This window comes from Borostomias antarcticus (genome assembly GCF_949987555.1).
Source record: "Borostomias antarcticus genome assembly, chromosome: 10".
NCBI classification, from domain to species: Eukaryota; Metazoa; Chordata; class Actinopteri; order Stomiiformes; family Stomiidae; genus Borostomias; species Borostomias antarcticus.
This window is the reverse complement of record NC_140243.1, coordinates 5,821,118-5,836,788: the sequence shown is the minus strand read 5'-3', so window position 1 is coordinate 5,836,788 and position 15,671 is coordinate 5,821,118. Positions and strand designations below refer to the sequence as shown.

Genomic DNA, 15,671 nt, shown 5'->3' with positions numbered 1-15,671 from the left:
TTGTATAGTTTGATGCGTTTCTAATGTTAGACTATTGTTTTTCTTATAGGCCTAAGAGCTCATTCCAGAGCGACACACTCTTTTTGTGGATCATTGATTGATTGTTGCGCAATTTGTGGAGGCACGCACCTGAACTTGATTGTATAGTTGTATAATTTACATTGTTTTGTATTCTGAAGTTGACTGCCATGACATGATGCCTCTGTTTGAACAAGAGCATTTTAATGACAATAAAATAAAAGCCAGTGAATTTGAGACACTGACTCCTGAAACTTTATTCCCACACTAACATCCCTACTTAAATTAAACTTATAAAAAGTAGCTAACATTATACTAAAGCTATATAAAGGCTAGACCTAATCGATATGTAAACTATGAAAAAGCTATTCCGGTCGCATCGTGACTCGTGACCACCTCCCCCGACCTATGACCACTCCTCTCCCGCCCTCCGCACCACAGTCCGCAAAAAAATTGTCAATGTCAATCCCTCCTCTTTGCCACAAGCCTCGCAGCAGTGAGGGTGACAGGGAACAACCAGAATGTTCTGTACAGGGATTCTCTAGGACTCCTTTCTAAACATACTGCAGAAACTCCATGCTGTTGTATGGCAGGATCAGTGGTTTGGGTCGTTGAGAACAAAATTGAGCACTGTGTGAATTTAACAAATTACAATCCATGCCCAGGAGTCAGTCATACCTCCATTATTGCATAACAGCTCACATACAGTAAACCTGAACTAATCATTCCTTCCTGCAAATGGGTTTCCAAAGCATGGCTTTTGGCTATACTTAATGTAATTTACTTGTATAAAATTAGGTACAGATTGGTAAATTGTAACCGTTTATTTATCAAGGGAGAAAAGAGTACCTGCATACGGTGTGTATTTCACTGCCTCTGTAAGCAATAATGACATACGGCCCATACAGACAGCCCTAAGTCCTGCTACCTCAGTAAGGCTCTGATGGGTTGATAGAGCGCCTGCTCTCTAAATTCCCTTTCCAACCTTGTACCTCATAAATCTCACCAGCTCCATCTAAAAATGGTCCAGCACGTGAAATCTGGGAAACGTCTGTCTGTCATGCTGGAACCAGTAGCCCACAGTCCATTAACATAACACGGCATGCTCCAGGAGGGAGTGGCCCGTTTAGACGTTCCAGACCATGTTGCCTTTGTACTGTACTTTACAGAAAGAAAAGGCTTTTTTTTGCAATCGTCAAGGTTTGTTGAAGTCAAAATGTGCTTATTGTGACAAGACAGTGGTGTGGTTTCTGCAGAACTCCCTCTGTGTCCGTGCAGGCCTACGGTAGGCTACCTGAGCGAGTGGATCATCCTGAGATCTCAACAAGGAGCCTTTGTTTAATATTGCTCCAGACACGTCAGGTATCAAAAGGCTGCTGCCAGCATCAGAGACAGAAACCAGCAATATAAAGGCTGAAGGAACGAATTACAGATCAGAGAGAGCATGTTTTTAAAAACCGACCAATATGTGGCCACATGCCATGTACAGTATGGAATAATACATGCTATGTGTTACTGAAGTAATAGTCTCCTACTAGACCTTTGATGCATTGGCAGACATGCATGGTTCTCCCTGCCACGCGCCTGACTGCTAGCCTGGGTCAGAATCAGATTCAGAATCAATTTCATCGCCAAGTACAGTAGGTTTTTATACACACTAGAAATTTGTTCTGGTCAGTTGGTGCATAACACTTGATGGATAGACAACAATAGACTGGGAGCAAAAACTAGATAGGACAATCTAAAGACAGGACAGTGCAACGACAGTGCAAAATGGTGTGCAATGTGTGTCTGCCATGTGAGAACCATATAGTAGGCTTATAATCAGGTTATATGCAACTACTTAAAACAGAATGATCCATGGTGGCCACACACTTAGAAGAAACCACTGGTAGGCTATCTGCTCAATATTCTCATCTTCACTGCCAATAAGGTGGATGGACATTATTATTTTCTAGCCACCCTATTAGTTCAGAATGAAATAAAATGAGCTCATCACAAATTGTGACTATATATATATAACCGGATAAGGCAAAGCAGGTTCTGTTACTGGTTCCTAACCATAATGAATGACATTCGAGTTTATGAGAGGCTTACCACAGTTAGGGTTTGGATAGCTTTTGGACTGCGGGTTATGGTTAGGCTATATTTAATAGCTTAATAAAACAACATTTGCTAGCCTACTGCTGCTCTGGCTTAGGCTATTCCATCATAGGTTAGGCGTCTAGCCTTCCCTGCTGCAAGTTAATGACAAATATACTGTAGCTTATAAGACACTTGAACCAAATGAGCAAACTGTCAGCTTATATGTGAATCAACAGTTATATGAATAGCCACGGGCTTATATTCCCTTTAGTAGCATCGCTCATGCACTGGTTGCTGCTGGTCTGCAGCATCACCAAATAGGGTCCTCCTGATCCAGCAGTGCCCTAGCTGTGTGACGGTAGGTCTGTGTGTGACGGTAGGTCTGTGAGCGCAGGCGACCCTCCAGAACGCGATCATACAGACGACGGTGTTTTTAGGCCCGTGTTTCTGTCATGGTACATTTCCGCGGATAGTAGGCATTGTAACGAATAACGCAAGTAGCTACAGATAGCCGGTTTCATCTTATTTATGGCTTCCGAGAAGGGAGAAGGAAGTGCGGATAACGTTTCATGGAGGCTAATAGGCCTAGCCTCGGAGCTTTCCAAGAGGCAATGCCGTTTGATGTACTCATCTCTCGGCTTCAGCTCTGACGTGTGCCTGTTCCATGTGAAAGGGGAGTTCTATGCCATGGATGCCCGGTGCTCACACAAAGGTAGGTTATTCTATGCGCTAATGCGTATCGTGATGTTTCTGTTCGCTTTGTTAAAACCTTTTAAAATTCTCGATTAGAAATGCCGGAAACAGAAGATGCTGAAATATTTGCCAGAATACAATAGCCAATATGCGATTCAATGTAGTCTAAGATACAGGCTAGCGGTGTGCTGCTATCGGGGGGTAACATGAGTGCACCATGGCTAGACTTACAACGTCATCCTGTCCTAGACTACTGGGTTGGCTGTGACAGATTTATGTTGGACTCCAATCCTCCTCTAATGATAATCACAGCATCCCTGCACTTCATCTCCTAAGACATTACATCACACTATTGTATTTCGAGAGGAAGTTGTAATTGGCTCCGCCCGCGGCGACAACGTCGTAGGGCGGATATATAAATCTAAATGTAACCCTAACCTTATCTTAACACTAATGTAATGGCCTCTGCGTTTATGGGAACTAGACGTACTTCTAAACCGGCTGTAGCTTGTATCACTGCTAGTCACGACCGTTTATATTATACCTCCATGGCCACGACCCCTTATTTTGGATGATGCTAGAATGGATTGTCCGGAGGGAGGGTAAACCTGCCAAACTTTCCAAAACCAACCTCTGGCCACAAAGCATGACTTCAAGTTCTAGGACCTGGAGGTTGAGGGAGAGAGAGAGAGCGGGTCAAAGCCATTGTCCAGTGTAGGTTTTAGGCTACATGGCTTGGCTTGCCTTTGGACAGGTTAAGCCTACCGTATAATACTTTGGTTTTGACTTGTGTCTGTCCTAACAGTTCCTCGGTCTGGTTTTGACCTGTGTTTGACACATGGTACCTAGAATTACTAGTCGACCCTGTGCATTGCTGGTCGACTAGCCGTTTTAAAATTATTATTCCCCCCATTCATCTTTGTTGTTTCATTGTTTTTCAGTTATATTTATTTTTTATTTTTAAACATTCGTTTATAGACCATTGTTATTGGATTAAAAAAAGAATCGTGGTAAACCTGCGATTAATCAACTAGTCGACTATTTTGAGGGAGTAGTGGATGACTACTAAAATTCAGTAGTCTTGAATGCCCTGGGGGCGGGGTTTAACTCCAGTTTGATGTTTGTTTTATCTGAGGGCCGGGGGGACAGGTAACAGATTGTGGTTCAGGGGTCAATTCCATGCTGCTACGGAGCCTTACCCAACTCTACACAATGACATGACGTCACACACGAATGGCGAATCGCTGCGTTCATCTTACAAGCTTTAAAACCTTCATCAGTCACTCCAGTCAATCACTCCATCAGATCGCTCTCCTGCCAGGACAGGGCATGAGCACTTGGACTTGGTCCCCGGCTGCAGCTGATGTCGGCTGGCCGCTGCTCCAGGCTGCCTTGGGAGGAAGCACAACTTCGGATTCTGTACTACTGTACACCCGATCACTTGAGCCAACAGCTGACAACACTTGAACAATTGAACTCCTTACTGTACCTATATGATAGGCAACGACAACAACTGACTCTGTACAACTGTATACTTGAATGTTATTTAATTGCACTGCATATATTAAGGACACAGTCACCCATGATTGGATGGGATATGGAGATGAGGTTCAAATTGATAGAATTAACAGACTGCTTGGCTACGGATAGTAAATTGCCAGTTTGGGAACCTTAAAATGCCTAGCTTCATACGTAAAACTGGAATGAGGAACTGATTAGTGCTGATAAGTTACTGTAACGGCAAGCAATGACAAGAATTCCAATGTACTGTACCTGTACTGGTTATATATACAGTATGTGTGTGTGTGTGTGATATGTTCCTGTGTGTCAGCGCTCCATTCGTGCGTGTGTGTGTGCTGTATGATGAATAAAGCACCTTTTTCCTTTACCTTTGGTTGTGGAGAACATCGATGTGCAACTCACACTTTGTCCTGCCCACCTCCATTAATTTTTTTGGACTAGGATTACACAAAATCTACCAGACTGATTTTCATGAAACTCAGTGGAGGGGTGTAGCATGGGCCAACTGAGAACCTATTAAATGTTGGAGCAGATCAGACTCACAGGGCAGGTTCACGAACCTTTTCTTGGTTTGTTTGTTTGTTTGTTAGCAGGAATACGCAAAAACTACCAGACAGTTTTTCATGAAACTCGATGGAGGGGTGTAGTACAGTATGGGTCAAGTAACAACCCATTAAATTGAGGAGTGGATCCGAATTACGGATGAGCTGCCCAAACACGGCCGGGCCGGCCATTCACCTCCATTCATTTTTTGAACCATTCATTGTCAATAGGGGGAATTGAAATGGTCATATCTTGACATGGGAAGATCACAGAGGCGCAGGGTTTGCACCATTTCTAGTTCATCATGTTTTGTGTGTGTGTGTGTATGTGTGTGTTAGGGGGTCCGCTATGTGACGGAGACATTGAGGATGCTGACGGAGTGCGGCAGGTCTTCTGCCCCTGGCATGACTATGACTTCAACCTCTGTACTGGGAAGTCCCAGACTGGTCTGCAGGTAAGCCCCCCTACGCCAACCAACATAGATGAATCAGTAGCCTACAGACTTATACAGTACACAGTAACAGGGTATTACTGTTTCCCTTTGTTGGTTGACAACGTTTATTATAGGCTGATCAAATCAAACTTTCATACACAAAGGCAACACAATGTGTTTCACAAAAAGCAAAGGGGAGGAGAATGTAGCTTCCATATAGGCCATACTGATCAGATCCCTCGTTTTCCAGAAGGAAGCAAAAAAACAGTTCACCCATTTGTGCCAATATAGGAGAACAGCAGAAACCCTTACCTGACCTCTCTCAACCAGATGATCAAGCAATCTCCTGGAAAATGTTTTACTTAGCTAATAGGTATAAACCATTATATGATAAATACCACATAATAAAATACCTGCTGTGGAATAGAATATAAGTTTTTGTATTGTTTAATTATTTAACTAATTTAAAAAATCACAGCCGTGCGGAACTTGGATTTGTGACTTGTAGCGGCAGATTCAAGCGGTTGTAGTTAATGACTTGTGTTTGCGCAGTATTTGTATTTGTGAGAAAGTATTCTACAGGTGTGCAACTTTTCCTCTGTGACTACGAATTTACTGTTACACATGTGTGGCTATTTTCTACAACTACAAATTCACTGTTACAGGTGCTCAGCTATTTTGCACCAAATATACCTTCATAACCCTGAGTTTCATGAAAATCAGTCAGGTAGTTTTTGCGTAATCCTAGTTCATAAAATGAATGGAGGTGAATGGCTCGCCGTGTTTGGGCGGCCCTCCCCATGCTTTGGATCTGCTCCAAAATGTAATGGGTTCTAAGGGGGCCATGCTACAACCTTCCACCGAGTTTGGGAAAATCGATCCAGTAGTTTTTGCTTAATCCTGCTAATAGACAAACACAGAAACGCATGCACACACATACACACCACCGAAAAGATTACCTCTCACCCTACGCTGTCACTGAGGCGGAGGTTAAAAGTGAGTGTTGAGGCAGAGAAACTAGAGTAGCCTGTGAAAAGAAGGTATTTCAGTAACACCATTAATTCCCAGTCATGGGTAATAATTCAACTAAATTGTATTAATCTTTGTTCCTAGGAACGGGAGAACAAGTAATAAATCCACAATGAAGACTTGAAAATGGAATAAAAAGTGTAGCAAAAAAAACATGCATACAGTCTGTGGGACTGTAAAGCAAACAACTTTGACATGTCTCATTGGAAACAATGGCTCAAGCATCTGACAAAGATAAGCCATTCCCTCCGCTGACAATCTATATATTTCATATATGTTCGTCAGGGAAAGCCAAAGGATTTTGTCTGTCTCTAACCAGGCCAGGTCCAGCCTGGCTTATGTGCGTGGCTGGCTTGGTTCTGTTCAGGACTGGTAGGACAGAAGCTAATCATGCCGCTGAAATAGCTGTGAATTGAAATGACATGAAATAATATCTGATAAATTGCCCGGTCAACGACTTTCAGACTGTTTTTGACATAAATGCGTCTTGTATTCTGCCATATCGCTTCATTTTCATCCGTGTTTAGCGTGTTGGTAGTGCTCCATCGCCCCCTACAGTCCTCATGAAAATACAGTCCACATTACGGTCCGTTGGCAGCTGTCTTAGCTCGTCATTCACTTAACATTATAGGCCAGGTAAAAGAAGGTCGAATGTAACCTAATCTGTAATTCGTCAAAATGCTTAAAAGTGGGCGTAGGGTAAGCCAGTTCTTGAAGTGCTTACATTGGAATTCCCATTGACATTTTAACATTGGGACGGTTTATCACTTGTCATGACTATCCCGTCATTCCCATCACCTGTCAGATGTCATCACGTAGGCCTAATCGACCAGAGCTTTAGGGTAACCATAGTTGTAGGCTACTCTAGTTATCCTTGTCAGTCAAAATATTGTGAATGTCTACATATTGTTATTGAATCTCTTCAATCTTGAACTTGTTATAAAATTATTATCACATGAAAGTGATTTACAATACAGATACCATTAATCAAATAATTAATCAGAAATTATATGAACGTTTTCTTGGCAGGAGCCTATGGGTCAATCCACGTCCCAGCAGTTGGTCCTACGGATAGTCCGATGTGCGTTCACACCAAAAGCGAACCAAAGCATGGTCCCTTTCGAAGCGGACCGAGTCCTTGCTGACCATGGTTCGGTTGTTTGATCCGGGGGCCGAGTTCGAATACGCGTTCACACCTCTCCAAACGAAGCGGAGCAAACTTTTTTGTCCTTGAGCCATAGTCCGATTCCAAACGGATCAAATGTGTAGATGTGAACACACCCTTAGACTCCTCAGTCCTCAGTAATTTAAGACCAATCTCTTTTCAGTCATGTTTTCGCCAGCATCATAACACAGAGACAGCGCTGATCAAGGTTGTAAACGATCTTAGAATCAATGCTGATGCGAAAAAGCTCTCTGTTCCTGTCCTCCTGGACCTGAGTGCAGCATATGACACTGTAGACCATGGTATTCTTGTTCGAAAACTGGAGAACTGGTTCAGCCTCTCTGGGCCAGTCCTTGATTGGTTCAGGACGTATTTGACTGGCCAAGAGTTTTTTGTCGTCCTTGGTGACCACAGCGCAAAGAACACTGAGATGACGAGATCCAAAAAAAGGTCAGTCCTTGGGCCCTTTTCAGTCTGTACATGTTAACCCTACATGATGTCATGATAAGGAACAACATTAGTTACCATAGCTATGCTGTTGACACCCAACTCTACATTTCTGTGACACCCCTCGACTACAGCTCAATTGACCATTTGACAGAGTGTATTGCTGATATAAATATGTGGATGTCACAGAATTTTCTCCAGTTAAACCAGGACAAAACTGAAATATTGATCATTAGTGAAAAAGGTGAAAGAGAGAGACTATCGGTGCACTTAAAAACAATGTCACTGAATATGAAATGCCAGGCAAGAAACTTAGGTGTCATACTGGACTCTGATCTTAGCTTTGAGGCCCACATAATGAATGTGACAAGGACCGCATTTTATCTTTTTTTTATTTAAGAAACATTGCCAATATGTCCTCCAATTTCCTTTCCCAAACTGATACTGAAAGACTAATACATGCTTTTATTACTAGCAGGTTGGACTATTGTAACGCTCTCCTGTCTGGCCTAACGACAAAAGTGATAAGTCAACTCCAATTGATTCAAAATGCTGCAGCAGGTGTTCTTAAAAAGACCAGACGGAAGGCTCACATCACACTAGTTTTAAAATCACTGCACTGGTTACCTGTCAGTTTTAGAATAGATTTTAAGAACATTTTTAGTCTTCAAGTACTTACAGTACATCATCAAGCACCTAAATACATATCAGATAGGCTTTTAAAATATAAACCCAGTAGGTCCCTCTGGCACTGAGCTTCCTTGAACCAGGACTAAGAGCTTGGTTCCTAGAGCCAGGACTTAGAGCTTGGTTCCTAGAGCCAGGACTAAGAGCTTGGTTCCTAGAGCCAGGACTAAGAGGCATTGGGAGGCAGCCTTTAGTTCGTATGCCCCCAGCCTTTGGAACACCCTGCCAGATGACCTGAGAATGTTTGAGACCGTGGTCATTTTTAAGCGAGATATTAAAACATGCCTTTCTAATATTGCTTTTACCACATAGCTTTACTTATTTTAATATCCTAGTGTTCTTAATTTGTATTCTGTTTTATAGTTTTTGTTCTATTTTATACTATCTTTTATATTATTTTACTTGTATTGTTTCTATTAAATCTGTTCTCACTGTGTTTATATGATTTTATGTTTTTATCCTTCTCCTTTTATGTAAAGCTTTATGTGCTACACTGATTTGTATGAATTGTGCTATAGAAATAAAATGACATTGACATAAAAAATGACATTGACACATACATACACACCTACAGTACACGTACACACACAAGTGTGTGCGCGGATGCACATACACACATGCGCACACACAGACACACACACGCGCACACACACACACACACATTTTGAATATGTACTTATAATTAGTGCAGTATGTGAAATATCAAGGCACTGGTCCATTTAAGCTGCTCAGACAGCTGCTGTCTTGACACATTGTGCCTCGTGTCTGCTCTCGGCTTCTGGCAAAAACAAGGAGTTTGTTTTTTCGATTCTATTTCTCCCGCTGTCACATCTTCTTTGTTTTGTGTGTTTGTCTATTGTAGCAACGAGTGTACGAAGTCAAACTGGAGGAGGGCAGTGTGTATGTGAAGCATGCGAGCCCTCTCTCCTTACAGCCGTTTCCCTCCAAGCAGAAGAGCTGAGCCTCTGTGCCTCAAACCTGCGCCGCTGCCTCGGCCCGAGCAGAAGGAAGCACCTGTAGCAAGCCTGGCTATTTTTATGATTTACGCTATGATCTGAGACATTCCAAGCCTTATCTATGGCCTTTGCAGACCTTTTTCCACTCAGATCTGGCACTGAGGTACTCAAGTCATTATAAAGAGGATCGTCTCAGGGGGATTTGACATCATCAAATTGTTTTTGTGTGGGTTTTTTTTTTTTCATGGATTTTTGGTGCAAGAGACGGAGAGACTGAGAGGGAAGGCAGCCATCAGGGGCAGTGAAATGGAGAGAAGGGTTGTGGCTGCTGATCTTGATAACCCATCAAGACATTCAACAGTGCTGTATGTTATCCTCTGTTCAGCTTCACTTACATCGTATTTCTCCTCCCCCTGATGTATTGCCGACAGAATAACTAGCTCTTAGGGAATTGGTGGATGGGTATATTGTGTTCCTTTAATTATATTTCCAATATTTTTTATATGTCTCATGGAAATATACATTTAGATTTCAAATCATAACGTTAAGATAAATAACATTCACACCCTTTAAACTATACATTACTGAGAGGTGGAAAGTATTATTACTAAAACTGATGTGGGTGATATTGTGTTCTAAATTCAGATCCAAGAAAAGCCCCACATAAATGGTCTGAACTTTTGCCTTCTGTGTCCTGACTTCTCCTCTCAAGCCAATTCCACAATCTGTTTGGCTTTTCATTATTTTACCTGAAACCTATTCGTTATTTTACCTCAGCCCTTTTCATGATTATTTTACCTCAAATGGCCATTATCTAATCTCACCAAAGCTTTTATTCCACATTTTTATTTCTCTACAGCAGTCTCTTCACTGAATAGAAAGCCTATAGCCACTGGTCCTGAACTTCAATTGAAGCCATAGTGGTTTTAGTACCTGGATGAGATCCAAAAGAACACACAAGAAGAGTGCTCTAATTATGAGTGGTGAGGGTCCTGTGGTGTGCATTTAGAAGGCCCTGTCAGCGTTTCCCTTTGGTCCATGCAAAGACAAGCTCTTCCTGTACTGACGTAATGTTAGAGAGGAAGACTGGTCAACAAGGCGTGAGTGGAGATTTCAAACCTGTAATGCACTACTCACTCAAGGAAAATTGTACTCTTGTTCATGTGTTATTGCTACTTATACAGTATGTGAGTGTACATGCATATCCGTCTTTTTAATATTCCTCATCACTGGCAAAAACATTCCCTACATTCTCAACCACTAAGTTTTCTCCGTCTGACATGTGGTGCAAGCCAGAGAGGTGTCAGTGGAAGTGTGGATTGTCTTGCTAGTTCCTCTCCTTCACAGTCTCCCCCGTGGTGCAACTTTATTACCCTATTATTTCCATTGGCCGGGTGTCGACAGGGCTTTTTGCTCCCTTTAGCTTATGATACATAACCTGAGAGGTGATGGACACAGACAATTCAGACAAAGCCATTTTGTGTTGGTAGAACAATTACTTTTTATGAGGTCCGGCATGCATTGCCCAGGTCTGGTTTTCACATCTTGAGGATCTGGATATTTCCACATGATCGGCAGTTTCCGAGTTCCCTCCACAACTTGTCCTTCTTCAGCCTTCCAGAGACCCGTCCTCAAAATCAGACCGTTGCAGTGTATTTATCTCTGTTCAGTTTCTCATATTCTTGTAATGTTAATTTATGTTAATGAACTGTTTATTTATGAAAGCTACTTGCCTCCTGCATCCAAGTAGCTTTTGGGCATTTTCTTAACACTCTTCATTCCTGCCACATTGGTGTGAGTGATGTCCAAAGGTTATGGATGGCGCAAAACCCATCTGTCTGACTGTGTGTATTATTTACCTTCCATTTCATGGTACATTCAGTACTTCAGTACAATGTGAATATGTTTATTTTATCAACAATTTGTCAAAATAAAACGATTTATACATTGCTAAGTTTCCAGAGTGTTTGTTAATAAACGCATAACAAATCAGGACATTACAGCCACTGAAAACTTTACATCAGCAAAAGTTTATTTACAGTTCATAATAGATTTGGTAGTAAATTCCATACAATACACCATTTACAAATAAAAAGGGTTGGGGGAAAAAGATGGACCACGCCATGCAATATACAATGTTACATACTGATTTACAGGGAATTGTCAGGACTGCATTCATTTAATGTGTTTATACATGCCCAGGGCATCTTTCAGAGCACAGTGGCAACTATACAATTCTCTCTTAATAGTCCAGACAATGGTGGATAGATCAAACAACGGCCTTGTCAGAGGATATTCCTGAATAAGTTATAGTCTCCCTGAGACCAGCCAGATAATGTAGGAGATGAAAGATTTGTGAGCCCCTGCAAAGGCACGTTGACACACTTCACAAACAACTTGAGACCAAGGCATGTCCTGTGTTGTGTCTGTCTGTCAGTCAGTCTGCAATCTGAAGAATTTACATATGTACGTTTGAAGATTATGTGTCTTTGGTAGTTTTGTATTACAACCACTGGTTTAATTTAGTTTTAGTTTATTTCTTTGACGACGTAAAAAATACACAGAGGAGACTTTTGTATTAACCTTACTTTATCCATGGAGTTACTAGATTTGCTAGATAACTGAAATCTCAGTTATATACCCCTTTTAGCACTGAAGGAAGAGATCATCCATTTTGTTTCTCCTTCCATATGAAAAAGAAATTTCATCAACGTGTTCCTTATTTCCTTCTTTTGAATTAGAAAAACTCGTCTTGGCTCTTCTGACTCTCATAACTCTAATGAGTTGAGAAACATCCATTATTATCTTGAACCCCATTACAGTAAACAAAGCATTCACAATAATCTCCCATCTTCTTTGACATTTCCAAGAAGACATGGAAACTGGATAGCTCTCTATTTTTCTCACGCGATGGCTTATATAACATTGACTATTAGATTCAGCTTGTCATTCTTTCCTATCGGCCGTCTCCCCAGGAGACTCCCGTCCTTCAGCAGTGCATGCCCTCCACATGCGAAGACCAAAGCCCTGAGATAACTAGTGATGGGCGGTAGGAACAAAGGGCACTACTATGTTCCTCCTTTCGTTCCTCCTCAGAGAGTCTTCTAATGGTCAGGATCCATCACAGCATAATCTCACCCCTCCATCACTGGCGAACCAGGAGCTCCTCTGGATGATTTGGTGCTACCCTTTCCAACACTCTTTCACCTCACATGATACTGCCCTCTAATGGATCTTCTCTTCGAATACACATGGGCTCAATTATAGTAATCTTTCTCTCAGCTGGAAGGCGAGATCTGCACCACAAGATGAAGCTTGTCATCTGGCCTGCACTAGTATCTAGCCTTTCTCAAGGAGGGCCTAACAGCTCTGTGATTGGATACTGTAGGTCATTGATAATGACTAGAGGCCCAGGAACCATCATCTCCAAATGTCACCATTTACGGTACGTTTTTTTACAGCACACAGTTTTGTCTGGTGCTATATCAACAAAGTTGATAACTGCTTGTAAGGGGTTAGATGGATATAATTCATCAAGTACCTTGAGGTTTCATTGAAAATGCCTTTGAAATTAAGTTTACAGTTGGGCGATAAAGACAAAATAAGGTTTTAATTATCCTCTACTATCATTCTGGAAATGAACATCGTTTATGGAAGTCATGAACAAATGCTTCAAAGTGCCCTTAAGTGTACATGCAATTTATTTCCTAATTAATAGCATGCTGATAATTACTTGTCAAGCCTGTTTGCCTGTTTGTTTCCTCCACAGACAACAATCCCCAATTGGGGTTGGGATTAGTTCAGCTCCATGGGTCTACAGGGATGCACAGCCACCCACTGTGAAGATAAACAAATTAGGACCTAATATCAATTGAGAACTTTCCTCCAATTCACACCACCAATTAAACAGTCCTATTTGAAAACCTCCCACCCTCCACTGTTTCACAAAAGCTGTGTACTGGAGAGTGTCTTCGGCTTTGAGGGGAACAATGCTTTGCTCTTAAAAAGGGATTTGTTTGAATTAAGTTCAGTCAACCAGAATAGATTCTGCAACTAGGAAACGGTCATGGAAAGCAAGTGCAACAGTAAATGTGAGAGGTGGGTCGTGTTGACATAACCGGGTTGGTTGGGTGATGGGTACAGGTGTCTGAGACTTAAAGATATGCTGTTAGAAGGAAATTGTACTACAGAATTACCCTTCGAATTAGGACTGTGGAGTCAAAACAAGACTGACATAAGACTACGTAGAATGAGTATACTTATTGTAAAAGGTAATGATTCATGCAGAGAGATATGAACATGTTAAAACTATCTGAGCATGTTGCTCATCACTGTAATTCAAAATGCAAATTATTCATGTACAGTACAAACACCCTTACAAATATGCTATGCAGTACTGCAGCCAATACAGTATATATGCTGTATCACAGCCAAATCAACTGGGAATCATGACCGATTTACCATCAGAACCCTTTGTTCAGTCTATTGGCTTGTCACATAATTTGCAAGGGTTGTCAAGTCAAAACGGAACATAGTTATTGCACTTTAAAAGACAGAATCTGAAAACACAGTAAATTTAGCCTTAGTTCTCTGTGATGTAGTATCATAAATGTGACCATAGCCGGTGAAAGGTGGACCAAGTAGGCAACCGTGAAATCGTGCAAATCAACAAAAAGGTAGTTTTTTTGTTTTTTTTTGCATATTACATATTATGCAAGTTTAAATGTTGAAGAACCCCCTCAATATAACAAACAACCGTTTTTGGATGACTAAATACGGATAATTTGTCAGAAATCTTTTTTTTTTAATGTGTTGAGGGGGCTTTAGAACTTTGACAGGGATATGCTCTGCTTGTTGATTTTAGGTGTGCCAACATTCAAATAAGCATATCTTCTCCAACTATTTTCAGATTTCAATGTATGACACATCATTTGAAAGGTTACACTCTGAGCTTTCATAATCTGTAAAACTGACCTTGTCCTACTTCGGAACCAAAACACCAGCTGCAGTCACAAATAGGGTTTCAAAGTCTGTTGATTCATGATACATTTCTGGCAGTTGGGCTGCTGGAGGAACGTGGAGGGACAGAGGGGTGTATTTCGATGAGGACATGGAGGGCTAATGTAGAATGTGAATGCTGCGAGGGAATTGTGTCATCCCTCCCAATCTCCTCTCTTCCCCTGGCCGCTACCACAGGGTCTGTTTAGTCTACTGGTCAAATCCGTTTTGCAAAGGGATGCTTGTCTTGGCAGAGGCCCTGATGTAAGTTGTAGTTAGGTTAGAAAAAATGTTGGCTGCAACGCAGTTGGCATGGTGACATGCTAATTTAAGAAAAGAAGCCAGAAACAAGCGTCTAAGAACTGGTCTCTGTTTCGTAGACATCGTACTGTAATTCCGTGCACTGTACTGTGTCCTCATAAAAATGCCCCTTGGCAGAGAGGACTTCCCAATTTCTTGAAAAGGGCTCAGTGTCTGTTACAAATGATCAACAAGGACCTCATGTTCTCCCTTCTATGATCTTGAGAGGAACCATGAGTTCAATGGAAAGCGTTGGCTAATTGTGAAGTGTGGTTTGGAGTGGTTTTTACAGTTTGCGTTTCAGACGATCCGTTCAGAGACGTCAGAAAAGACATCTGTTGAATGCTATTAAGTCGGAATATAAATGTGCCATTCCGGAAATCAGAATATTCTATTAACGCCAATTATTGTCCACCGCTGGACCTAAAGAAGTTCATGTTTTCTCCAAAAAAGAAATGAATACTGAGATTTTAATTGCCAAACCCTTCAAGTATGTCTCAGAGGAAATGCATGTCCTCATTTGTCACTGTAGGATTGATGTCCGCTTCAATAGAGTACTGTGCCGTTGTTGATTGGTTCACTTCCAGCATCACCAGACTGATCCAACTGAACATTTCCTTCTTTGTCTTGTGTGAGGACGCCACCTTATTCATTTCCTTTTACCCCCAAATGCCTAAAAAACAAAACACAATTGGTTCATTTCAATTTATAAATAAATTAAGGATGATTGAAGTGAAAAGGATTCAGGATTGATTACCTCTCTGTCAACCGACTCATCTTCTCTGTGGGGGAAGCT

General features: G+C 41.5%; 1 protein-coding gene across 1 annotated transcript; it reads left to right on the top strand.

Annotated features, from left to right (window-relative positions):
- Positions 1-2,531: 2,531 nt before the first annotated feature.
- On the top strand, positions 2,532-9,582 carry LOC311313730 (Rieske domain-containing protein; the record flags this gene model as incomplete). Its single annotated transcript, XM_084443907.1, has 3 exons — positions 2,532-2,815; positions 5,199-5,314; positions 9,484-9,582. Exons 1-3 carry the CDS (start codon positions 2,632-2,634, stop codon positions 9,580-9,582), a joined length of 399 nt encoding a protein of 132 aa, XP_084300033.1. The 5' UTR covers positions 2,532-2,631.
- Positions 9,583-15,671: the final 6,089 nt, after the last annotated feature.